Genomic DNA, 27,531 nt, shown 5'->3' with positions numbered 1-27,531 from the left:
GAAGGGGAAGGGAACATAAATGTGTATCTGGGTGAAATCCAGTAATTCAGCTGCCAAAACAGGTAAGCAGCTCATCAAGTTTGCTCCCAGCTTCAGACTTTTGAATTTCATCCTAGACAACAAACACCATGACAAGGTAAAGAAGCTCTGACTTCCCATTATATTCTAAATAAAATAAATATAGCCATTTGGGCCGTATACTACATTTCTTTATATTTGTCAACATCTTGATTAAACTTCTTGATTTGAATAAAACTCAAATACATGGAAATGTACTGGTAATTAATTCGTCTGTCCTCAGCACCCATCCAATGTAGTTTTTATTTGTTGTCAGAACATCCACAGAAGTCGAACTGTTAAGAAAATTGCTCAGGGAAGAATGATTTACAACTTGAGTTTCCTTGGTGTTTATGTCTAAGAAAATGCTGATTTTTCTTACGTTTTTATTTTTCATTCTACAAAGCACCATTCGATAACCCGTTTTTCTTGCCGAAAGTTCTTTTGTATTGTGTAATAATAGAAGAATTAGTTACTCGGAAATGTAGCAAACAATTTGTAACTAAAAGATCAAATGATCTCTATTTTCATGGTATCATTTTGTTCTTATTTCATAAAAACATACTTTTTTGCCTTCATCCGAACACCACTCACCACAACTCCAGCATGAAAAATCAATGTAAATTTATAGAGGTCTGAATGTACAATCCATTTTCCTCCTTTTCACTTACGCTTCTCGTTTCTTTATTTTCTTGTCTTCAGGACTATTCCATTTTTTTATACTTTGATATCAGAAACTTACAATACAGGATTAAATTCAGACTACTCAAACTGGATATAATGTCCTTTACTGGGAAGAACTGCAACTATCTTACGTTGGATCTGAATTATTTTTTATAACTGTTCGACCTCTTTCCACGTGCAGCAGAACTGAAGCATTTGCAGTGAAAATGTAACCCCTTGTGTGAGGCACAGAAGAGCTTTCTCCTCCTTCCAGACCACTGGCATACAGTAGTGCTCCGAGCAACCAGCTGCAATTAAGCAGCATGGCTGAGGGAAGATTTGTTAAGCTATTTTGCTCTTTTAGCGGAGACAATTTAAAGAACCAGATTTTTCCGTTACATGATGCACACACATTTTCTATAATGATTCTTATCAAGCCGTATAGTATTTCGCACGCAGAGCTCATAGCTCTGGTGGTCAGTGCATTACCCATGCTAGACAGAGAGGTTTTACCGTTAGTATTTCACTTAAGCCAGGGATTGCAAGTAGTCTGCTGTATTAAATCAATTTTTTGGTTCTCACACAGTAACACAATAAAGTCATGTTAAGTTTTCCAGTACTGGCAAAGAAAGTTGAAATAAAATATCCATATTCCAATGCACATTTAAAACAGAATCAGTGCAAATTTACTGCTTCTATCACAGAGAATATAAATAAAAGACATCATTGGTTTTAAGACCAGCTCAGAAGACTAACTCCTACATATTTAATATATGGAATGGTATATTTCCCCACCCACATGGGATCAGAACTGTTAAAGATTATTATGTAACGGGGCATATATTTGGGAAGGGGGCATTAAAAATATTCTTTTCTCCCAGTGAAAGAAAAACAGCAGTTCCTGTTAAAGTTTTTGCAAGCAGGAGCCCCTCCAGCCGTGCGTCGGAGGGCCGGGGCAGTAACCCCTGCGGATCTGGGGGCTGCACAGCTGCATTACCAGCCCCCTTCCTCCCCTCCCCTGCCAGCACCGTATTGCAACAGCAGGGCCTGATCCTGTCACCCGCTGCTCCGCGGCAGCCGAAGACGAGTCGACGACGTGGCAATGCGCGCATGCACGTGGGAACGGGCAAGTTACGGCACAACCAGACGGCTCCTCCTGTGCCTCACCCGTTAACCCGTGGTCCCAGCAAGCTGTGACCACTCTGCGCAAGTGACAGCAGGTAAACTTGGAAAAAAACAAACTAAACCAAAACCCATATGACCCTTTTCCTTCTGTTTCCCTCCAGGCCCCCAAATGAGTCCTCCTCAATGCTGTCAGCCACAGAAGTAGGATCCAGGTGGATTGAAGTTCTAGGGTGACAGCAACACATCACTAGGAGCGCAACAGCTCCTCTTGCTCAGAGTTTGCCTGCCTTTTATGCCATAAATGTTACTATCTAAACTGGGCTTCTAGATAGAAAGCTGGTTGCTATATAATACATTCATCTTTTTTCTCCCCTCTCCATTGCCTGTGTATTCACTGCCGGGTCTAGCCTCTGAGGAAGAGGTTACTGTCTGAATTAGTGCCAGGAGTCAATGGGAATACAGTCCAAAAAAATGCAGAATTTTACCCATATTCTTGCTGTTAACACATTAAAGAGTACATTATGCTAAAGTTAATCTGCCAGCATTTTCATTTATTCTGACTCCTGTTTCAGGGAAGTGCTGAGATTACTTCTTGAGCAGTCAAGGCAATTTCACCGGACCATAAAACAACTGAGCTTCTGTGCGGAACTCTTATCTCCAGCCCATAGTAAGTGAAACATAGCATATAGAGGGAATAAGGTACAACTGAGTACATTCAGTGTATATTGTTTCTTAGAAAAGCTTTAAAGGAGCAGACTTTGGCTGTGAGACTACTTCTCCTTCAGTGTCCTCCCACCAAAATGATTACACAGCAGATATTCTTGTTAAGTAAATTCTCTTTGATACATCACCTTTTTGGCTGGGTTTTGCTGGTTTGATTGTTCCTGGATTACTTTTTTGGAAGAATTTTTTCTCTTTTTCCTAGCCAAAATATCAATGAATGCCTTTAGAGAAAACAGAACTTTTCAGCGATAATTTGGTTGCTCTCTCTTGAGCTGAATGATACAAAACCTATCTTTTAAAACCTCTCTGAGCAACAGGGAGGCCTGAATGGATTTTATTATAATATGATGTAAAATATGGGTCTCACACAGTCATAATCATGCACTTTCACAGCAATTATCTGCTCTCCTGATTGGACGACGACTGTGCCTTGATGAATCATTGTGACTATAAACCACGTAACTAACAGTTCATTAAATCAGTACGAGAAAAGTAGTACAGTAAAACCAATGTCCAGACTGTAAATGAACTGTGGCAGCTTCAAAACTGAAAATGGGTCAGCTGAGGTGCGCGCAGAGTGAGCCAGAAGCTTACAGAGGCCTTTAGAAGACCATGGGCTACAGCAGCAGAGCATTGGGACTACCAGGATAGCTACACCTCCTCCTTGCACTGACACCACAGTTTAAAAAAAACCCAACAAAACCAACAAAATCCTGCCTAGAGACATTGACTAAACTCGCTTTGTTTACACACCTTTAAAAAAAAGATGTGTGGTACAGTCTGGAGGGTCGGTATCTGTTATCGTGCTTTGTCTTCAGCTGCTGGTCACCTGCACGAATTGGTGAGAAGTCCCATGGGCAGGGAAGCCGAGGCCACCCGTGGGGGATGAGCGGACCGGGGCGCGCTGTGGGTCTGTATCTCAAGGCTGAGCGCTCGTGAGGATTTGCTGATGTCAAAGCGCCACAGACGATTTCTTGGGTTCCCCTCCCTTCCCCACAAACTACTTTCGTTGGGCGTTTTGGGGCACTCTGTCACACAGACGGCTGTGACTGAGCAGTGAGTTTAGCATTCGTAGGGAGGGACTAACAGAGAGACACCCTAAAAAGGTGGAGAGCTGGTGTGCTCATTCGAGCCTTCCCTCTAGAGGAAATCGGGCCAAAAATGACTTTTATCACAAAAAAATCTCCAGAATTATATGTTGTGATCAAGTGCCAAGTTTGGAAAACTTCAGCCCCAACACAGAAATTTGGAGAAAAGTATGACTGTAAGGAAATACCTTCCCACAAAAAATGGTAAAATGTGTAGCTACCACAAAAGCAAAAAACGAAGACGGCTGGAATTACTAAAGGCTTGTTTGTCCAGTTGCAAGGGTTAATTCGTTTTTCAGTGATTAACTGAGCTGGATGGTGCCATAAACTGATCAGGAGCTTTCGTAGAGGTTTTTTCCCCCGCGAATCAAGACAGACTGCAGACTGCTAATGTAGCTTTGTTTACAGATCTGGTTCAGTCAGCTGATGGCCACTGCCCCATGTGAAGCGAGACACAGATGATTTCTTCCCAGAAAAGGAATTTGTCCAGCCTTAAGCAGAGTTCCCTTGAGAGACCACTGGTAATGGCAGACAGCATTTACCTAAAAATACCTGGTTGCCAAAACAAAATCGTCTCATTTTCCTTTGCTGGCTTGGCCAAAAGTCAAGTTCATTCTTCAAATCCCTTTTTTTTTCCTTTTCTTTTTTTTTTTTAAGTTCCTGTGAGCAGTGATTAACAATTCCTGTACTCGTGTTGTGGCGATGGCAGTGTGATAGCGGTGCGAGCGTGCCAGCTCTGTCGCAGTCCAGACATGCAGGTACACATGATATGCTCACACCCTGTCATCTGACAGGCCTTCAGGTAGCAGAGATATGTATCTCCTCAATGAGTTTTAATAACTGCGGCGCTAAAGCTGTGAAGTACCAAGCACGGCCTACCCACCCACTTCTTTGTCAGATTAAGCCCTAAATCTCTCTGAATGTGTGTTTCTTTGCTAGGAGAATATTTAGGATACATTTTAAATCTTTTCTCTTTTACAGCTGCACAATTCAGTTCAGTTGTTTTAACTGCAAAGCTGTTTCTCCGAAACCGAGAATAATAATGTAAAAACTATCAAGTTAATTTAAGATCTGGTGATGACCAACTAGTTTCAATCAACTCGTCGGTGTTTCAGATGGACTCATGTTCAGACATAGTCAGCTCCGGCTGGGACGCTTGGAGAAGTCAGCTCGGTTTTCAGATGGTCCCTTCAGTCTTCACTTCTACTTTTTGTTGGCTTTTTTATTCTTCTCTTCACTCCCTTTACATCTCTCTTCCTCCTAGCTCTTTCTTCCCTTCTCACAAGGCTTTCTCCTCTCCTCTTTTCTTGCTAACGCTGCCGGCTGCAGCCGTACCACAAGCAGATCCAAACTTTTCCTGTGTACAGCCCTCCAGGAATATGTAGTCTAAGGCCCAAGAGCTGAGGAGGGAGAACACGAAGGACCGGAGCGTCACAGTACGGCCACCTTTTAGTCATTACCCCAGGCTTGGTGGGTTTGGATTCCTCTAACCGCAGGCCTGATCCTCAGTGCCCCTGAAGTCTATTTACAACGTGTTTAATAATTTCCACCAGCTGGCCCTTATTGAGAGCGTCACTCAATATTTATGTAACAATTTCATGTATCAAATAACATGGCAAAAAACTCCATCCTAACCAACTTTATTGTTTTTAGGCTGATAAATTTTTGTTTTTAATTAACAGGCATTTGTTGTCAGCGGTTTTCCTCTGGAGGTTCTCAAAACCCTGTGGGAACGAGCGTTCAAACCTCCTTTCTCCCTAGCAGACTTTGGATCAGGCCCCCAGGGCTGAAACACAGTGTTTGAAGGTCACTTTTAACTTCTAGGATCAACAACCTGGAAACAAAAGAGTGCAATTAAAGTTAATGTCCCACATGTTTTAAAAAAAATAATTGTGATCAGCTTCGAAACCTGACATTTCAACTGGGAATGTAGCTGATTTAATAACAAAAAAGCAACAATCACATGAGGATGCTGCAGTCATATGATTTTTTTTTGCATAGTCAGTCACAGCTTTGACTTTTATTTATGCTCCCTCTCCTTTCTGCAAGATAATGAGGGCTTAGTTTAAACAAGCCTGGTATCCCTAGGGCTGTTGCCTTCACCCTTTTCCTTGGCTGGCAGGAGCAGGGGCTGGCTCCAGCCAGAAGGGTGCTGAAGCACGGAGTCTACATATGCAAGATGCACAGGACTGGACATCAGAGCCTGCGTTACTGAGAGCAGTGCTGGCTGGGGCACTCCAGATAGTGACAGTAACTTACACAGCTAATAGAAAATGCTAGAAAAATGGAAGAAACTAAGAACAAATTAAAAAAAAATAAAAATAAGTAGTCATAGTTCTAAAATCTCCTTCCATTGGGCAATTTCTTCATTCTGTTGACAGTGTCTTAGACTTAGAGACTTCCACCTGCCCTGCCCAAAACAAAAATGCTTTAGTGTTGCCCAACTTGCTGGTTTCTGGCTAGCCAGTGTCTCGCTTGCCAGTGCTATACTTTGGGATCACTGAAACCACCAGTGAACTCCTGTCTTGAGGACCATACTTGCTTCTACGCCGTGTTGTCTCACCAAAGCTTGTTCTTTGCTGCAAACAAAAGCAAGAAGCTTCACAAGGCTGCCAGGGCTGCAATGAAATTCAGTTGCTGCACTGCCTGCAGAAGAAAACCTGGGCTGGTGAAGCATGTTGAACCTGAATTTGAACCACTAAGTGCAGTGTTTGCCCATCTGCCTGTATTACCCAACTCTTCTTGAGCCATTGGTTATACCTCATTATTAGGTTGGGCAGCAAAATAAGTCTATTTTTCCTTTATCTCTGCACACCATGAAGTAGATACAGTGAAGTACTTGTCTGGGTGTAGGTCATGGCAACTTGTGAGCTAGGTATTGACTGGCCATCCCTACATATGGTCTGTGATCGCACCTCTAACCATGGGAGTGTCGTGTTGTACAACCGTGGATGGAAGGTATACGCGTGTGCCCACTAAATGTTTAGATAATGTTTTCCATAACAATCAACTCTGATCAGTAGCCAAGTCCAAGGATGTGTTAGAATTAGCCAGTCTCCATTTAGTTTAGAGTTGTTGCCCAGCATGTGGGGAGACAAACGGTTAAGTAGTGATGGGTCCATCAAATGCAGTGAGCTGTTGCAGTAATACTTGCAAATCAGGCTGGGGCAAAAGTTAATTTGGATTTCTGGAAATAAACATTCCTAATTTAAAAACAAATTAAGTACAAAAATTGATCATAGTGCAGAACTAGTATAAAAATGCCTGCGAGGTAAATGGTGTGGCTTTAAACAGGTCTCTCAGAAATCCCAGGGAATGCTGAAAGCAAAGGGAGTGAGTCATAAGCACATGAGCTGAAAGAAGCTGAAGACAAAATCATGCATCTCTGCTTAATTCCATCACATGATGAGTCCTGGGGCCCTTCATTTAATCGGAGAGCAGAGCAGCAGAGAAACTTCATTCTCACTTCTCAGTGGGGACCAGAGGAGTTACCGTGTGCAGGCACCGGGCGCTCTCTGCTCCTCTGTGTGCGCTGAGCCGACGCAGGGCCTCCAGCACCATGAGCGGTATTCGCCGCCACCTCGGATTCCTGCTCCTGGCCGAAGCAGTGCTGTGTGCTGCCGCCACACGTGAGTGCTTCCTTCACCCCGTCCTCTCTCCCTGCCTCGATGTCCTGAGCTAGTGTGGTAAAAATGGCTGCTCCTTGCACATGCAGCGGTTGCTTGTGCTTGGGAACCGGTGAGGGACAGCTAGCTCCACCTCAGGGCTGCCTGGCTCTGGGTAGAAATGTCACCTGAGCTGGAGCAATATGCCAAGAGCTGTTCAGTTAGCTGCTCCCTGCACTCCACAGATACAGAGCTGACCGGAGCTAAGCTTTGGCTCATTTCAAGAAATTTCTAATAATATTTCCCCAGCTCAAGCGTGGCTAAAAAGGCAGATGCAGAATGGACTTCTCCCAGTTTGCTCAGCTCAGCTGTGGCTGGGAGAGGCCAGGTCAGAGGCAGTGCTCCCCGCCGGGACACCCAGACCTGTGGATCCCCAACCTCAGGGAGCCCAGTCAAGGCATTAGATCCTCAAGCCACGGCTGGCAGGCACTGAGCTGGTCCTCTGCTTCTTTCTGGGCTCCCAGGTTGACTCGAGTCTTAGGTCGACTCCCTGAGCTCAGGGCTGGGAACCCAGAAATGGGATTTTAGGCTCAAATTCCAGAATCTACAGTAAGGAAACTGAAGACCTTAAAAGCTGAGGTCCAGCTGAGCATCTAACTAGCCTTGGACCTATCTCCAATGGGAAACAGTAACAGATGTGTAACAGGGCAAGTGTATACTGGTATTTACTCAGGACACTTTCTCAGCCTCTGATGATTTATAGCACCAGAACTACCTCTGTCAGATGCAGAGTCATTGTATTTAACAGTTTTTACTGGACTTTTCTTCTACCTGTTCATGCACTTGGGTTTTGATTGCAACCCGTGTAAATTTTTGGCACACACAACATCCTGCCAGCAAGAACTTTCACACCTTAACTGTGCCTTACATGAAGAAATATCTTTTATGTGCGTAGAACCTGTAACCTGCTGGTTTCATTTAATTCTCCTTAACTTTTGTACTTTCAGAAATAGTGACAAATTGCTTCTTCCTCCATGCTGTTCGTGATTCTGTTCTTATATTCTGCTCTGTCACCTCTTCTCCAGGCTCAAGACACAGTCTATTTAGCTGTTCCTCATACGGAAACAATTATATCCCTTTGTAGCATCCTCGCCACCTTCCTCTGTACTTTTTCAGTTGTCTTATACCCTCCTTGAGCTGCGAAGAACAGAGCAGCATACAGCGTTCAAGCCATGAACGCACATGGAATTATACAATGCTGTAATGACATTTTCATCTTCATTCTCTATCTAGCCTTTTCCTAGTTTTTACAACTACCAATGAGCACTGCATTCAAAACTGTAAAGCTATGAGATCTCATTTCTGAGTGGCAATAGCTAGTTTAGAGCCCCTCGTTCTGTAACTAACATTACATTTAACTATACTGAATTTCATATAGTTTTATTCTTGAGTCATTGAGTCTTATACAGTCCTCCCCTCTACTACTTTACGACACTGTCTTCAGCTGATTAAAGAACATTACTGTTTACCTGTTCTCCAGATTATGAACATTTTAAATTATTTCAACAATTGAGAAAACTGGCCACTTATTCATAACTTTTGGTTCATATATCCTAGCCAATTATTTATCCACGTGAAATCCTTTATTCTTATCCCACGGTAACTTAGTTCTTTTACGTGCCTTTAGCGAGGGACCTCATGAAATGCCGTCTGAAACTGAAGCAGACTATAACAAGCAGGTCAGCCTTGTTCCCATGCTCTCTGGCTCCCTCAGCGAAACTCGAATATATTTGTGAGGAATGCAGTCATTTTACGGCGTATCATATTAATCCACTGTATCTGCTAATTCTGTTCTTCACTGCTGTTTCTACCAGCTTCTCCGATTTGAGCCTCAGACTTCTTGTAATCCTCTAAATCTTCCCTGGAAGTGTTTTTAAAAACTGTCATCACATTTGCCAACTTTTGTTTCTCGGCCACTGAAGCAGTTTTAAGCAAGATGTTACATGCTATGGTTAATAGCTCATTTATTTCACTCTTGAATAACTACCAGACTTTTTGAGCCACCCAATCTAGACAACTTCTTCATTTTGTTGATTTGTTTTATAATTATTTTTTTTCGTGCCAACACTTCATTTTGAGAGAGGTTCTCCATCATTGTAAAGGAAAATTCTAGCACAGAAACCTCTTATGCTCCTCCTTTGTGAATGAAAATGTAAACTAATGTACTTGACTTTCCTCCTTTATCTTCCCTGAATGCTTCTTTTATATCTACATCATCTTTTGGCCCCACAGACTTTCTGGCAAGCTTTCCACTACTTTTGTATTTGAAAAAAATATTAATTAGTAGTTTTTATGTTTTTTGCAAGTTGTTCCTCAAATTCTTTTTTGTCCTGCTTTATCATGTTTCCACATGTAACTTGAGAGAGTTTACACTATCTTCTGTCTTCCTAGCCTGGCCATAACACCAGCCTTTTTACTTCTAATACACTTTCATCCTCTTTAACTGGGTCGTCTTTTTATTGCTGTTGTTCTAACATTGGCTTTCATTCTCTCTTTCATGGCTAACACACTATCACAGAAAATGCTGAACTTCTTGTCTTTGCTACATTTTTCACCAAAATGAAAACCAGAATGAGAAAGAAGAAAGTCAATCAGAGTATAAGAGCTTTTCTCCTACGATCACCTCACTAAAACTATTACAGTAATCATTTCCTTGGAGTGTAGTATTACTTTGTCTATTTTGAACTGAATTGCTCTAATTTTGGTTATGATCAACATCTGTTCTTGAGTGTTTTTCATTGTTAAAGAAGAAATACATTAAAGCTTTTTGTTCCTTTAAATTCAGCAACTGAAAATCTTCAGTGCCATGTGTTAGAGAAACTAGTGCTGAAGTCTCTGCTCATCTGAAAAAATGTCTTTGTCTTGTCCTGAAGCTTGTGAAATGTTTTATGTTCGATTGAAATAAACAAAGCACATCAGGGAGGCACAGAAATGCCTAAGGAGCTTGTGATTTAGAAGCAGTGACCACAGCTATTACCAAAGCTGGACAAGAAAATAACTTCTGAATTCAAGGATTGTTATTGAAAATTCAAAATTAAAAGCATTTATAAAGTTAAAAGTGCTCCAGCTCTTTTTGATGAATTGAGCATTTGGGGGAAAAAAATGACTGAAATGTTTTGATCTGACAAAATCAAAACATTTTTATTCAGTAAATAATTTTTAGATAAAATCAAAGACAATGGGAAAAAGAAATTAGGAAAAATCCCTAGCCACTTACTTTCAAATAAGATGGCACATTAATTTAATGACCTAAAATGTAATTGAACTTGATAAGCTTTTGTGAAATACTTTTATAGTTGCTAATCTGTTTTTTTTCCTGAGAAAAGTTTCTGAAGGACAACATTACCCAACTCTTCTTCTGACCAAGACTGAAAACAATACAGCATGTGATACGGGTCATTAAGTAAATACCAGTCATGATGTTATGCTTTGCTCACATCAAAATATATTAAATCTGCAGGAAAGACTTGATTCAAGTGATTTAAGTGAGACTGTGGGGAGCTCCTGTAGGGCAAAACACTGTGGGAGACTATGTCTCTGAGTGCAAAATCTGTTCTTTTCCTTGAACCTTTCAGTCCTCAAGACTGGGGAGGGAGCTACCAGCATCAGTTCAGAGTGACCACTGAGATGGGACTGGCCACGGGAAGTCCTTCCTGCCCAGCAGAAATCTCACTAAGCAATAAAACATCAAGAGAAAACAGCTCCTGCCTCTTTTTCAGTGCTGTTTCTCTGGTTCTCCCTTGCAGTAAAATTAGGAGTCACATGCCCATAAAGACCGTGCTTAGACTGGCTACACCTGCTCTGTGCCTTTTCCAAAACCCGGAGAAACTCCAGCACAGCCAGTTACGTTACAGCGCACAGGGCCATTCTTGCCCTTCTTACAGGTCTCTGCGTTTTCCTTGAAGTCATCCAGCTCTTTGTTGCGCTTGGATATAAATCTCAGAGGCATTCAGCATCAGCTACCTTTAAAATAAAGCCATGAAAAGCAGAAATCCTAACTCCCTTGATGTTGTGACAGAATGGCATGCCCAGCAGTTACCTGATTAACGTGGCAGAGTTGTTTAAAGCCCCCAGGCTTTAATGTAACTCTGCCTACGAGCCTACTTACGAACATATTTTTATGGCATCCTACAGTGGTTGACATGTTTCTACATGTTACTTAGATATCTTACTTTGCTTTTCATTATGTGTTCTTTGTGACAGAAAGAGAGATCCTAGAAGGCCTGGGAAAAGTTTGAGCCCATCATTTGTAGTAATATGAGAAGAAAGAGGTTATTAAAGTTATTTAATATCTGAGCCATTTTAAAGTAATAGACATGAAGCTAATATGTTTTTGTTGTTGTATTATAAACACATTGAATTTACTATTCAGCTCTAAATTTCCTTTTCTGGAAATACCAGCTTCTGTTACAGTTGGTTCCACCCCTCCTACCCAAACCACCAGCCAGCTCACCAAAGAAGCTTCACTGGGTCAAAATTAATTCCTGGCATAACTTCCACTGGAGCACAACTCAGACACAGAGTGAATTTACCCTGTTAGCCTCTTACTCATAAATTTATTACCGAGCAAACACAAAGCAGTCGGCAATCAAGCAACCTCTGTACAACTAGCCTGATGTTGTTGCAGGGTTATGTCCATTCATACAAACAATTGCTCTGGTATAGTCAAAATGTGGTAAACCTTTTTATTCTTTCTCTGGAAAGCTTGCAATAGTGCAACTAGAAAAATGTCGGTCTGTCAGTGGTGGAATTGTCTTTATGTTGGTCATAGTTGATGTCTTTATAGCTGCAATGATAAAATTCCATAACTTCCTACTGGTGAAGCGTTTTCTAATCAGTGTAAGACTATAGCCGTAATAAGAACGCTGTTCAGCACAAGAGCAATGTCTTTATAGGGTGGTAGGGAAAATGCTATTACATTGCATGTTTGTTTTTCTCTCCAGGGTTTCAAGATGTGCTGAGCAATGGAAGAACTTCTCCTGTCACATCCTACAAGAAGCTACAAGGCTGGTCTAGTGATCAAAATACATGGAACGAAAAGCTTTATCCTTTCTGGGAAGAAGGAGATCCCAGATGGAAAGACTGCTGGAAAGGTGATTGCACATAGGCATTTCAAAGACACTGAGAAAATTGGCCAGAAAATCCACCTCACTGAAGAGTGCAGGTGCTATAGTGCTTTTTTATAGGTGCGATATTCACCACCACTGCAAGAAAGAGCAAATTTGAGATGATTGGCTTTGATACCATTCCTAGCACGTGGTCTGAGGAAGCAGAACAGTGAGTTGTTACAGTAAATGCTTTCCCAGGACTCATAGTCTCAGACATTAATACTTATTAAGCAGTACGGATGACCGGGGCTCTAGGACAATCCATTATTTGAAACGTGCCCTAGAGGACAGGTAGCTTCAACTGCTACCTCAGTAGGGCACCGCGGGCTTCAGTTTGACAACTTCGGTGAAGACCCTGTTTATTATCACCTGGTCTGAGCTGAGGTCTAAAGGCTGTATCCCTGGGGAGAAACAAAAATATTCTCCTTTGGAATATATTGACCCCTATGGGCAAAAAACCCATATTCTTAGCTCTAAGAAGGAAATGAATGACAGACCAGTAAGTGATGTGGGGGGACACGATGAGTTCCTCTGATTGTTCTCAGTTGGGGTTTTGATAAGAGTGCAAGTGACTTAGGAGCACAAAACCCCTTGGAAACAGAGGAATCAATAAAGCATTTCTAATATAAATAGTGCACAGTTGAAGGTAGCTGCTGCTCTGATGCATCCTTTACTGCAGTGAAGACCAATTTTCTTTTCTACAGGCGGAAGGGTGACAGCCAAATTGGACACTGATAGCCCAGCACTGGTAGGATCCACCATGACCTTTGTTGTGACTCTCCAGTTTCCCAAGTGCCAGATAGAAGATAATGATGGCAACATAATATATAAGAGAAACTGTATCCAGGGTAGGTAACGCACTGTACACAAGTCTGGCTATGGTGCTGGTGTGAACATGCCATGAATCTTTGAAAACATCAGAGGCGCACCCTATGAACAACAGCCATGTTGCTTTTAGCTGATAACTACACTCGTGTCTAACCAGCCTCTTTCCTCAGAAGATCACTGTGGTATTTTTACTGTTCTGCACCCGCTATATATAATGGCCAGGTAATTTAAGATTTGCCTTCACTATAAAATTGCCTTCCCAAAACAGTGACATTAATTTGGCTTCCTCACAAAACTGTTACTGCTTTTCAGCTCAGTCGCAAGGTTGCACAGTCACACTGTTTTCTTCCAAATTTAAAAAGCTGTCTATTTATAAAATCGAGATTTTTTTTTCAATTAGGAATTGTAGAACTCACTAACCATCATCTGCATCTTGAAAAACCTTCAAGAAAGACTATATCTCATATTCCCAACTTTTAAGAATTAAAAACAAACAGGAAAATAAATAATTTAAAAACCAAGCAGTCTTTTCATCAGAGAATCACCTTTTTTATCTTATTTACTGTTACACGGCGCAAAAAACCTATCATAATTCCAATGTTTGAAGCTGCCAGATCTAGAGCAAAACAGACTGTTGTACCTTTCTTCCTCTGAATTCATAGATGTTCAACAAATTTTTTTACTGATCAAAGCAATTTTCATTTCAAGGCATATCAGCAAATTTTTTGTCAGCCTGAGTTCTACTTTTTGACTGTCTAATGTTTTGTTAACTGCTGATAACCATTCTCTACTTAATATCTGTTGTGCTGTTTGGGGAAGGAAACTGTCTTTTTGTTATTCAGAAAGGAACTGAAATTCATGTCTAAGCTATTTAAAGGTGCCATAGAAAACTTTTCTGACAAAACAAACTAAGTCACTTCCTCACAGTGCTTCCACGGCTGCTATTTCTACTTAAAACTTTAGATTCTGCTTGCCAAATGTTCAGGTAGCCCCATTAACTCCAGTGAAACAGTAGTGTCCTGTGTAGTCGACAGCAAGTTTTAGGCAACCAATTTTAAATTCCGTCTGGCCCATGAGACAGTAAAATTTTTTAAGCTTCTAAATAAAACAACACCAAGCCAAAATAATTCAGTGTTTACATTAAAAACCAAACAAAGCACAATCTTGGAAAAAACGAATATCAGTCTAAAAATACCCCTTCACCTGTTTAAGTGCAATAACTGCTGTAACCTGGTGTGTCTGCCTCCTGTTTCCTGACTTTCTGCACATTTCTCCGTTGACCGGGAACATGTCTTATTTCTACACTTAGATCCTCCAGCTTCCCAGGATCAGCAAGTCTATGTCTACAACTGGACTGAATGGATCGACAGCTGTGGCTGGGAAAACTGCACAAGCAACCACAGCCATAATGTATTCCCAGACGGGAGGCCTTTCCCTCATTATCCTGGCTGGAGGAGAAGAAACTTTGTCTACGTGTTTCACACATTGGGTTAGTACTGCAACACGTCCCTTCATTTGGCTGACGCTGCAAAGCTTATATTCACTCTGTACACTAACTCATTTGTCGAGTATGTTTTATTAAAAGTCCTTTAAAAAGGATTCCATGCTTTCGAGTGGAGATCCCAAATTCTTTCCCCACTTTCCAGAGAGGCCATCAACTGCTCAGTCCGGAAATCATGGATTACCAGGAGATTATCTTTAAATCTGCATTCACAGTACTACCACTGAAGAAAATTAATTTCCTTTCAGTAGTACTCAAGATCCTTTTCTAGGAAAACAGAGGATCCGAGCAGGTCAGTCAGATGATTTGTTGACTGCTCACTGCCACTTTGGATTCTTAAATTTAAGAGAGACCATTGCGCTGTATATCTTCAGATCAGTTTAATGGTGCAGCACTTCTTGCCTCTGGGGATGTGAAAACTGCCACTGACTGTATGGTACTGATCTCGTCACAGATGCTGATTTTCAGTGTTTCAGCTCCCGAGTATGTAACGGTTGGGCTATTCCTGACATAGGATACTAAGATTTAGTATGTAGCTAAAGTTAGCTTGGCTAAATCAGTATTATCATCAGTATCAGCATGAGTCATAATAATAATGTCCCAAATTTTACGCAGAGGTGATACTATTTACCTACCTCAATCAGCTGTTACAAATAAGCAAACGTATACAAAGGGCTCTAGGGTAGGAAGCAAGAGGTATTATATCTTCTTGCTACACTGAAAGCATACAAACACAAGATCACTTAAAAAGCTTAAGAGGCAACACCATCCACTACATAACCCTAACGGTTTAATGTAATGTAATTGCTTTGGAAAGATGTAGATGCCTTGGCAAATTTTTCTTAGATTAGTGAAATTTGGGACATCTTTCTGACACCTTCAAAAAACCACAAAAATAATGGGAGTAAACACATTGTAAAAGTATTCAGTCCTCCAAAAACACCTGCCAGGTAACTGAAAGACAATTCTAAACTATTTATTTTTATTTAGACAATCCAAGATTCACAGAGATATTGCTTCTCTTAAAACAACTTGTAGCTAGGCTGAAGGGGAAAATATAAGTTCATGTTCTGTTTCAGGTCAGTACCACCAAACAACTGGACAATCTTCAGCAAGCTTTTCAGTCAACACAGCAAATATCACTCTTGGCAAACACACGATGGTGGTATCCATTTACAGGAGAGGGCACCCAGCATATGTTCCAATTGCAAGAGCAAGTGCCACTTACGTTGTAACAGGTGAGCGTGCTGGAATAAACTGTAGTCAAATACTGGGGGTATTCGTTGTTCAGGTGTTAAAAGAATTCAGCATAAGCACCATCTGGCACAAAAAGAAGACATTGGCCTGAGAAAGGTTTTTAATATGAATGTGGAATCTCTGGTAAATTGCCTTGAGTAGTGCAATCTACCTTTGTATCTAGCTCAGTTGTCACACCTCTTCTTTGTAATGAAAAATGATTTACAAGAGGAAATGCAATCTTCCACAGATGCCTGTGATTCCTCATTTGTTCCCATACTTTTCTGGGTAACTGTTTCCTCCTGACACTCACTCCTCAGATCAGTAAATCAAATTAAAGCAGAAACCCGTGTTAAAGATATTAATGTCTCACATTCTGACTGTTGCTGTTCGGGGACTTTGGAGCTGTTTGTTGTTTGCAGCCAAGTAGGTATGCTTTATTTATTTACTTCTTTTTTTTTTCCCCTTCCAGACAAAATTCCAACATTTGTGAGTATGTTCCAAAAACATGACCGCAACATCTCAGACTCCATTTTTATCAAAGACTCACCAATCACATTTGATGTGAAGATCCATGATCCCAGCTACTATCTTAATAATTCTGCCATCTCCTACAAGTGGAACTTTGGAGATGGAAGTGGCTTATTTGTAGCCAGCGGTTCCACTACGTCTCACACCTATACTCTGCAAGGAAACTTCACTCTGAATTTAACTGTCCAAGCCATTATACCCGTACCTTGCATGCCAGTAACACCCACTGCACCACTCCCCACCTCAGCAGGTAAGTTTATCAAGCAGCAGTGATATTAGGAGCTATGCTAAAACTCTAAATTGTGATATTTTAAGTTCATATCTTTAGAAGTTTTACTGCCATCGATGAAAGAGCTGCAAGGCTCTGCAAACCCTCTATAAATTGGTTTAGAAAGAGTCAATAAGCACAAACTCTTCTATGATTCTATGGTAGGGATCACTTACTTACACATTTAACACATTACACATCCAGTTCTACCACCACACTGACAGCACACAGAGGTCTTCAGGTGGACATGCAGTACATATAAATTTGTTTTTATACCCTCTACCACACCAGTTCAAGTGGTTTTAGCCTTGCCTACTCAGGGTCATCTTCTGAGGTAAGATGTATATTTTAAAAGAGAAAGAGGTATTTCAGAACACTCTTACAGCCAGTTCCTTTCTGGTTTGCATTAACTTCCACACAAAATTAAATGAGATTGGATTGAACTAGAAAAAACTTTCTCATATTCCAAAATACAGGATTTCCACGTGGCATTAACCCAGAATGGCTTTTCCACTTTAAATTTATGCACTATGATATTTCAGAATAACTTTCATTATGTTCAGCATTGGTTTATCACCTCAGAGGGTTTTAAGGTTTGCAAAAGGCCTGCAGTTTAAGCCTGGGTAGTTATAATACTGCTACTATTAAATTGTAAATGTGGCTATATTTTTCAAATTTCAGAATTTTAATATGTTCTTTTACCAAAATGTTGAGTGAGAATGAAAAATGAAAGGAAAGATATAATTTTCACCACTTCCCCTCTTCATTTTTCCACTAGCTGTAATATAGAGCAATGGGAAAATACCTGCTTTCAAAGAGAGCATTTTAAACCTTTTATTGGCCTTTGGATTTCTTCTATAATTGATTTGCAAATTTTAAAGAAGTGTTTCATTATATCAAACCTTGCAGTCTCACTTTTATTTCACAGAGATGGGTGACTAGCAAAGTGGCTTTTAGAGTGAGGCTACCCAGGCCACTCCAGGGTTCTACAACTGGGCTTGTGTGTTTTCTTTAAGGCTTATTACCATGATCTCATACAGAAACATACATGGCTGCACAGCTGCAAACCAAAGTCATTAATGACCTATGTAATGAATGCAGTTGAAACATATGGCCATGTTCAGGATACCTCTAAGCAGAACTTGTTCTAAAGCTGCAGATCTATTCTTTCTCCCTCAACTCAACAGTAATGACTGAAGCATCTTCTAATTCAGACTTTTCTACCACTGTCGAGTCCATGGAAGATAATCCTGATGGAGGCTGCCATATTTACAGAAATGGATACTACAGCACTGGTATCTCTGTCGTAGGTAAGGATGTGGGTCAACACCTGAACGGAGGAATGGGGTTAATAATGTACAACAATGTATGGTAGAGATAATGTTTATTTAGGCTCCCTTTTATCAAATACGTGAGACCCACAGTAAGATCCTTCTCTTGGACCCAGCTGACATTTTTAAAGATTAACGTACAGACAGCTAACTTTGGTTTCTTTACGCGCTCTGCCAGGACCTAGCGGCAGAGGTTATGGCCCCTTGGTTTCAGACACGTGAGGCTGGGCCTTGGTCTGGATGCCTGCTGATGGCTGCCCCCATGCTACATGTGGTGTTTCCAGGCACTTGGACTGGAAAATGCCTGGTGGGGATGTGCACCGTATCACTACTTTCTATATCATCAGCTTCTGAACCTGCCACACTGGAAGCATACTGGCCTGGGGCGATCACGTAAGGTTGAACTGACCTTGGCATGCACAGAAGTCATGGGTAGTGGGACCAGGAAGTGATTCAGTAAAATAAATAAGTAAATAATAATAATAATGGAAAAATAAAGCAGAGCAGAAAGGAGCAGCCTCACAGGGAAAGCACTGGAAAATTTCTCAAACTTTCAAACCCTTCAAGAGGAGGTTATGGAAAACAAGACAACTGAGCATCAGCCAAACACTTGAGGTTCTGTACACACAGACTTCAGAGCTTGTCATGTGTCCTGCCATTGACATCTGTTTCCTCTCCCAGAGGGAATCCTTGAGGTAAATATTATTCAGATGATGAGCATCCAGATGACAGAAAGTCAAGCTGAAAACTCACTGGTTGACTTTGTTGTTACCTGCCAAGGGAGGTAAGTGTGTGAATGAAACTGTCAGTCTTCCCTCTTTAAAAATAATTAGGTGCTGGAACGCTGTCTGCACTTAGATGCAGCTGCATGAACAGAAGTTGGGAACTGCAGTGTTTCTATTTCTTGACTGGAACTAAAGATAATGCAAGTCTCATTTGTAAACTATGGCAACAAAGGTTACTGCCAGGCTCTCAGGATTCAGAGCAAATGTCAAACCTCAGTAAAAATAAGAGAACTAGTTAGTGAGGAGAAACAATTCTATATTTTCCTGGCCAACACAAGATTTCAGCACTTACTGTAAAATGGGAAGCAGTCTACTGGAATTGGAAGGAAACCCTTTCTTTTTGGCCATGATTTTTTGACACTTAGAGTAAATGGGTGTGTTCAAGCAATTTCTTGGATAGGAAAACATTACACTAATATTCCTAGCTCCTAGAAGGGATTAGAGTTGAGAGGACTGAAAAGTACAAGAATCATCTTGGTAATGCAACTGAAAAACAATTAACCTCTCTTAAGTTAGTGTTTACTTTTTTGGCACATGATACTACATATAAGAATCTGCATTCCTTTCTTAATGATGTGTATTAAAGGTAACAGACCTTATAAGCTGATTTGAGGCAGGTAATTCTGTGACCACCATAAAATGTTAAATGATGTGTAAAGCAAGCAGATAATTATATAGTTTGTATATACACATTTTATATAAAATCTACATGTATGTATAGGTATGTATAAAATATACACATAACATATTAATAAAACACTTCAATCACTATAGTGCCGCTGATTTCAGTAAACAGGCACCAGCATAAAACTGGGGGATCCGTGCAATGGGTTTGTGAACTGGGCTAACAGGACTCCACATGATGCAATGTGCTCTGTCTTCCCATCCCAGTCTCCCCACAGATGTCTGCACAGTAGTTTCTGACCCCACGTGCCAGGTGTCCAAGAGTGTGGTATGCGACCCCGTCATTGTCACTGATGAATGCTTACTCACCATCAGGAGAGCTTTTGAGGAACCTGGAACATACTGTATAAACATCACCTTGGGGGATGACACAAGTCAAGCCCTTGCCAGCGCGCTGATTTCTGTAAATGGAGGAGGTGAGTCCACACAGAGCAGACGCGGGTCGTCTGTGAATTGCTTCTCCCTGTGTTCATTTCCCTGCCGGGGGAAAGAGCACAGGAATTTATATGGGTTTTTTTTTATGCCTGGAGGCCTCAGCTGAGTCTGCGCCAGCTTGTGTGAGAGTCCATGCAAAGATAAAGGGACGGTTCTTTCCCTACAGGAATTTTAGATGTTAGAACTTGGTTTGATTTATGTTTACGATCCCGTGAGTACAGTAATTATACAAACCCTTCAGTATCACAGAATATGAACAGTTCTTAAGCCATAATGTATTTTTCCACAGAATAACTCTGTTGGGCAGAAAAGCAGGTGGGGGACATGCCAGCCAGCCTACTCCACACATGGAGAAATAGTAGAAACAGAGAGGAATTCAGCTCACTTGAGACAGAATCAAAGTCTGCAGCTGAGCTGGCCGCCCTGGGCCCTCTTTGTAGCCCACTGACCTTGACCAGGTTTCTATTTCTACATGAGGATAAGATGAATCAGGTTCTGGAAAGATCTGTGTAACATTCATTGACTACAGAGTCTGCCCAGGGTGACTATTTCGGAACAGGTTTACCTTTGGTTGGGTGAGTATCACTGTGTCTTGCTCATGGTTATCCAAGCAGTCTTTGACAGAACCAGGTATTAAACTCAGCCTCAGTCAGAAGTTGAAATGATCATGCTGTCTCTCTGCTCCCACTCCATTGGCCTCCTAACCTCCCACTGCAATGTCCTAGCGACTCTACTGAACTCTTTAATTACTATCAGCCAAGCAACTGACCCTTTGCAGTCATTTGCCACAGTATTTTTGGCTGATTTTGTATAAATTTAGCTGTACCAAAATCAGTTCATGATGACTAAGACACAATGCCTGACCTGTAAGTGCATTCTAGCTCCTAAAGATGAAAGTAAGCATGCAGTAGGACTTTCCAAAACTGTATTCACAGAGGCTAACTTTAGCCCAACAAGGCTGGTCTTCCTAGGTTTCCTCCAGAGGGCAAACCTAAGTTGTACTTTGGGGCTTCCACTATCATCAAAGCAGAATTAGGATTTAAGAGAGGTTGCTGCTTTGAGTCATCTTCTGGAGGAGCCCACCTAATGTTTGCAAACATCTCTCATGTGCCACAATTTTCCATTCATTTCAAGAGAAGGCAAATATTTATGAATTTCTGAAAATCCCATAATTTGGTGCCTGAGTATTTGGTGCCTAAACATCTGGCCCTTGAAACTTGGCAGAACTGTGCCTGGGTTTTGTAGGCATCCACTCTTAACTTGCTTAAACTGCTGTTGAATGGGTTGCAACCCTGTGATTTTGACCCATCCCATCAGTAAGTGTTGCTTTGCAAACTAGTCCGAGGACTTACCTTATTCATAAAGTAAGGCATATCTCTACAGTCTCAGCAAAAACATTGTGTAAACTAGGAATGAGGTCAAGCCTTCACAAACAACTGTATCAACAAACTGAGAAATATATGAGGCACATGTACCAAGTAAACCCTGATTTGATATCTCGATTTTCATAGACAGCAATTATAAATTAATAACTGGAAAGGTAAGCCAGCATGCACCTCTAGGTGACTTCCTTGTATAAATACTGTTGTTAATGGGAGGACCAAGCATGTGTCTCAGTGTCAGTAAACTCAATAAAGGTACAGCCTGTGGACCGGAAAATTAAGATATTTAACACAAATTTTAAAAAAATCCCTGTAATGATTTGGCTTCTTCCATCAGATTCGATGGAATTAGGAGTAGATGTGAGTGGAATGGTTGATGGCAAACCAGAAGGCAGAGTTCAATGACAGGCAGAGCCCAAAGTTAATTTCCCAGAATGAGCATGTTAAAAAAGCAGAGCCCTCAACTCTTGGATAAGGCAAACAAGCCTAAGTCCATCAAGCTCTCAGGCACACGCTGCCATCTTAGCATATGGAACTGCAACAAACAATAACATTTAAGAAACTCCTTTTTTATCCCCTTTCCTCTGGCCATCATCCCTAAGAGAAAGCTGAAGCTGATTCTAATATTAAAGATTATAAAGAGACTGCATCTCTCATACTCTCAGTGTAAATGTTGCCCTAGCATAGCAATTGGCAAGAAGCAAATTAGCCTCACCTTGTGGGGTGCCAGCAAGACCCTCCGTTCCCTTCCATGCTGGAAGGGCAGCCATGTGTCTCAGGAGCATGGCTCATATGAGAGAACTGGCAAAGCTCAACTCACACTCTGGTGGAACCAAGAATTAAACCGATTAGGATGTGAAAGCACCACCTCCTGCCAAAGTCACTGACCTCCAATACTTAGCATATTAGAAGTATTAAGTGTACTTCAGTCTCTACAGCAATCAAGTAAAAATGATGGGCTTTTTTAGAAAATCCACCTCACCGTAAAAATGTGGCTAACTTTTAATCAAACTGCTTTCTGAACTCTAGGATCATCATCAGGAACAACAGAAGGTGTCTTTATCTTCCTTGGTTTGTTGGCAGTGTTTGCCGCCATTGGGGCTTTTGTCCTTTACAAGTAAGTTGCTAGTTTCTAGGATTAAAAACAGTTCAAGGAACTGTCAAAAATATTAGTTTAAATTAACAAAACCAACAACTTGAATTTGCATTAGCTATGTTTTTGTTTCTTTTTTATTGTTGTTCACAAATATTCTGGCAAATATTCAAGAAAAAGAGATTACTGGCTAAGCCACAAAACCATTGGAAAATATGCAAATGTTAAAGACTTTCATAGAAAATTACATTCTGTGCCCATAAGCACAAATAGTAATACTAGAAGGCCTGGGAACTGCACGTAAGCAGCAAGCAAACTCGAACTGCATGTGATTTACATATGCAGTAAAACCTAACAAACAGAAATTTAATTTAGCTCTAAAACTCTTACAAGAAGTGTTTGCGAATGACTGACAGATCAAGAATTAATCATCAAAATTCTTCATTAAATAATTGACAGATAAATTCTTGGGGAAAAAGGTGCTGGGCATTCAGGAAAGTAGTTAACAGGAGCACATGTTACTGCACTATTAGCTTGGATGTTTCTCATGAAACTCCAAGACTGCACCAAGACTCGTCTGAGTCAAGAGTATGCTCACCCTTCACAGTCAGTGGTGAGAAAGATACACCTCCACAGAGCAACGGTACGCCACTAAGCAACGGAGCCTTCTCATTAACCAGGCCTTAGTCACCACTACTGACCTATGGCTGTTAACCATTAGATGGGGTTGAAGAGGGAAGGGCGGGAGAGAAAATATGTTATGAATACATGATTAATTCTCTTATGCGCTGGTCACATGCTAAATGTGGACTTTCATTTAAATGTCTTTCAGCAACTAACTGTGCACATTCCTTGCAGGCGATACAAGCAATACAAGCCTATTGAGAGAAGTGCAGGACGAGCAGAGAACCAGGAGGGACTAACCGCTTACTTCAGCAATTTCAAAGCAATTTTCTTCCCTAGTAGCACTGAGAGAAATCCTCTGCTGAAAAGCAAACCAGGCATTGTTTAAACCTTTAGTCTGACTATTAGATTACGTACAGGACTCATATCTGAACTTTGATGGGGTTTTCTTCCTGTTATAAAAAATCCAGGGGGTAAGGTGAAAGCACATATAGATGGGATGGTAACTTTTGGGGGCTTGGTGCAATTAGAAATAGTAAAATAGTCCTTCGTAGAAAACAATGAGGTGGTTTTGAGCACTTCCTGTTCTTGCTTGTGATCTAGGATACACTCTTCTGAATAACTAATGCCCCCCTCCCCCTTATCTGGATTTTCTTAATCCTAGGTTAACTACCTGCAACACTAATCAGATCCATAATCTGGAGGGGAAAAAAAAGGTTACTTTAAAAAAAAAAAACAACCACAAAACAAAAACAAACTTGTAAATACTTAGTCTTAAATAGACAGTCCAGTATAACAGGATTCATGCCTTCGCTAGAAAGAAAGACACGGGGGGCAGGCACATGTTATGTCTGTGGAATGAAACGTGCCGTGGCCTATTCCCAGGCATTGGCACCGAAGTGCTGACACTGTTACACTGTTCAGGAGGTCCTAGCACAGTCTTGCCCCAGGCAGGCTAGCTCCCCACCAAGCAAACCCCAGACTCTGGGAACCACCGGAGGCACTGTTCCCCACCGGGAGTTTGGCAGCAGCCACCGTGTTTTGCAGGGTTCTCTAACATGGATGCAGCTCATTACATTCCAGTTGGCCTCACGGCCAGAAAACAGGGCTGGACACATTTAGTTTCCTACTGGACATGGCTACCAGTGCACGAGTCTCCCTATAAACCAGACCACAGGCACCCGAGCAACAGGACTGATGAGGTCCATCTGCTTGGCTCTCCCTGTTGAAACATTTACTCTGAGTCCCATGTAAAATCCTTCCATGCAATCGCTGATGCTGTCTTTGTCTCCTTTGTTTCCGCTGGTCTTGAGACACTGGATTGGCACTACCGCTCCCCAGAGGGCAGATCAGTGCTCTGTGGGCAAGGGTCAACAGAATGAGGGTCGTAGCAGGAAGGGGTGGCGTTCGACTCCCTTTTTCCCTTCTCTTTCCATTCCTCTCCCTCCTGCGGTAAAGATATACATTAATTTCTGCTTGCTCCTCCATCCCTCCATCTTTGACCGCTTAATCAAAGAAATGAAAACCTCAATCTATACAAAGCACTATGCTCCAGTTTCTGCTTTTGCATGATGCAGCTTAGAAAGTTTAAACTTCTGCAAGAAAACGGACCAAAAAATGCTTTAAATGGTTCATTTTCCATAAGAGCCTTTCTGTTAATATTGAAGCTTACAATCAAAATGAAATTAACTTTCAGTTGGGGGCTAGGCAAATGACTTTATGCAATCCATTTCCAAGCACTGAATTCTTTGAAGATCTGTATTTCAATATACTAAGCTTATTTACTGTGTCTTGGAACACCTCTGATACATATCGTTCCCAGTTCCTGATGCGATATATAAGCATAAACATATCTGCCTGGTATCTTAGCAGACCTGTCAAATGCTCATCATTCACAGTCTGAATGTAGTCTTCACTACCACTTCCCCAGTGTGCATGGACACCTTTAAATGACTTGAGGACATAAAAAGCGCAGATTGTGACATACCTGTGAGAGTAGTTCTTTAGTTATAAAACTCAACAGCCTCTTTTCTTCTTTGTTTCCAGGTTGTCCAATTGTTTTAATTCTTTTGTGGCCATTTCAGTTATATTATTAAAAGCACCATATTTGCCATTGTTCCATCTTCCTTATATGTAACATACTATTATCTAAACATATTCTCTGACTTAAACAGAAAACACATTTCCTGCAAAAATTGTTACCTGAATGTTATGTCCTCTGTTACCAGGCAGACTGCTGACAGGAAGAACTGTAATTTGTCTTTGTTGCTCTGGCTTGAAGCAGGACAGGGGGTTAGTCAAAAGCTTAAGATGACCTGTAATGCAGCATGAAAAAATAAGGTCTGTCACAGCTATAGGATCAGTGATGACACAGGCTACCACTGACCAAGGTTATATGCAGAAAGCATCTTGTTTCAGCAAAACACTGCATTTTAGGAGCTCAGAAACATCTTAGGCTTCTGCATAGCAACCAACTTTCTGGCATATTTTAAGAACACTTTTTATCCTTTAACCTAAGTATACAGAATAGCTTGCACTATCTTCCTTTAAATATCATGTCAGAATATTAAATTTTTATAATTTGATTTTGCTTTTTTAGCTGTAACTTCCATTTCATACATCTTTACTTTTATACAATGGAATCTCACTGCTGCATTGACAAATAAACCATCTAACAATTTTAAAGAGTACATTTCCTTTGTCTCAGAATGAGATACTATCAGATAAGCAACTTGACAAGTTGCCTAATTACTGACCAAAACAATATTTACCTCCAGAAAACACAACTGGATTTACCTTAGTTCACTTATGCACATCTGGTATTACCGCTGGTTATCTAGCAGTTTTTGCACTCTCCCTTCAAGTGTACTCAGTGCAATGGCACCACGAACCTGAGAAGTGAGGAGACATTCTTAACAACCAGATGACAGCTGAGAAACCCAATTTCAGAACAGATCAGGATACAAACGGACTTCCTGTCCTTCAAAGGCAAGAACAGCTGACAAACGACAGATTTGTGAATGTCAGCAAATGTTACAAGACAGGTTTCAGGCATCCCCTTTGGAGAAATAACATTAAAGAACGACATCAAACATAAACGTACATCATCTTTAGAAACAACATCTTTTCAAATATGTCATTAAGAGAAACAGAAACATTAGCTGGGTAACAAGTTTGTTAAAAATGACTTTAAAAAATGAAGTATTATTTCAAACTGCTTGCTTTGTTCTTGAACAAAACCCCCTTTTCTTCTTGAACACTTTTTACAGCACACAATTAAGAGACTCATCAGTTGTAACATTTTTTTTCTTACCAAAAGTATTTCTAAGATGAAACTAAGGCTAAAAAACACCAGCCCCTGAAAGAATCGCAGAGGAATCAAACGAAACTTTGCAAGAGACATCCAGACACTGTGGCCTATTAGGATAACTGACCACCTCCAGTGTCAGACAGCATAGTCGAATTTCCTTTAAAGCTAAAGTTTTTATCACTACAGGTCTTTGTAATTCACAAGATTATGCCTTTTACGTCTTAATACCAGTGTTTTACCATCCTACTCAGTGAGGGAGGGAAAAAGCCTGAACAGTAATTCTTTTATTTTACTGTCAGTGTAAATGCCAACATCTCCAGGGGAAAGGGGTGGAGGGAAACACGTTTCACCCATAGTAAATACAAATGCTTGAACTTGCTTAGGTCATAACTTTTTAAGCCTTTGCAACATCCTCCGTAACAAAACAAACATGGCAAGACTACTACCCTGCACCCATTAACACTATGTGGGAATTACACAAACGTATAATACACTTTCCCAGGAAAAATGAATTAGTTTCAAACCAGCTGCAGCTTTTTAGGCAAAACCGTAGCCTTTAAAAGGGGGCACAAGGCTTGAACTGGCATACGTGATCAGGGTTTATCTGGCAGTGCCCCGTGTTGTGTCTGCTCCTTTCAGGATTCCCAACAAACCATCACGGCGGAGCGCTGGTTACTGCCGTCCGGGTCCTTTCACCGCCTCGTGGCTCAGACACCCCTCAGAAAACACTGACGAGGAGCCCAAAACGGGGACAGGGACGGCCCGCCCGGACGCTCCTATCTACACACCCGAACCCCCACAGCGGGAGTCTGACAGTGAAGCGGAGGCGGGGCGGGCGGGCTGCGGGGCTGGGCTAGGCGCTACGGGGACGGAACACGACGGCCCCAGCGGCCGCTCCTCGGAGAGCGCCCGCTCCCCGTGGGGCTCCCCCGGGCCGAGCAGAGGGCCGCCCCGCCACCGGCTCGGCCTCCTGCGGAGGTGCGGGGACAGCCCCGCAGCAGCCGCCGCCTCAGACAGCCCCAGACGGCCCCTGCGCACGCGCCCAACGGCGCTGCCCGACGGACGGCGGGGTGCGCCAGTGCGGAGAGAGGGGC

The 27,531-nt window shown here is 41.5% G+C and overlaps 1 protein-coding gene across 2 annotated transcripts; it reads left to right on the top strand.

Annotated features, from left to right (window-relative positions):
- Nucleotides 1–6,991: 6,991 nt before the first annotated feature.
- On the top strand, nucleotides 6,992–25,817 carry GPNMB (glycoprotein nmb). 2 transcript variants are annotated; one of them, XM_087773241.1, is made up of 11 exons: nucleotides 6,992–7,285; nucleotides 12,265–12,414; nucleotides 13,134–13,277; nucleotides 14,567–14,746; nucleotides 15,838–15,996; nucleotides 16,467–16,775; nucleotides 18,008–18,103; nucleotides 18,806–18,908; nucleotides 19,801–20,009; nucleotides 22,440–22,527; nucleotides 23,362–25,817. In XM_087773241.1, exons 1-11 carry the CDS (start codon nucleotides 7,216–7,218, stop codon nucleotides 23,513–23,515), a joined length of 1,662 nt encoding a protein of 553 aa, XP_087629367.1. In that variant the 5' UTR covers nucleotides 6,992–7,215; the 3' UTR covers nucleotides 23,516–25,817. The 2 variants fall into 2 exon arrangements, with proteins under 2 accessions (XP_087629367.1, XP_009464791.2); XM_009466516.2 differs by having other exon boundaries at nucleotides 6,993–7,285; nucleotides 17,981–18,103.
- Nucleotides 25,818–27,531: the final 1,714 nt, after the last annotated feature.

Source organism: Nipponia nippon, unplaced genomic scaffold, assembly GCF_047370975.1.
Source record: "Nipponia nippon isolate SJK-2023a ecotype South Korea unplaced genomic scaffold, ASM4737097v1 scaffold_1, whole genome shotgun sequence".
NCBI lineage: Eukaryota > Metazoa > Chordata > Aves > Pelecaniformes > Threskiornithidae > Nipponia > Nipponia nippon.
The sequence above is the reverse complement of the archived record's forward strand: the minus strand, read 5'-3'. Positions and strand labels throughout refer to the sequence as shown.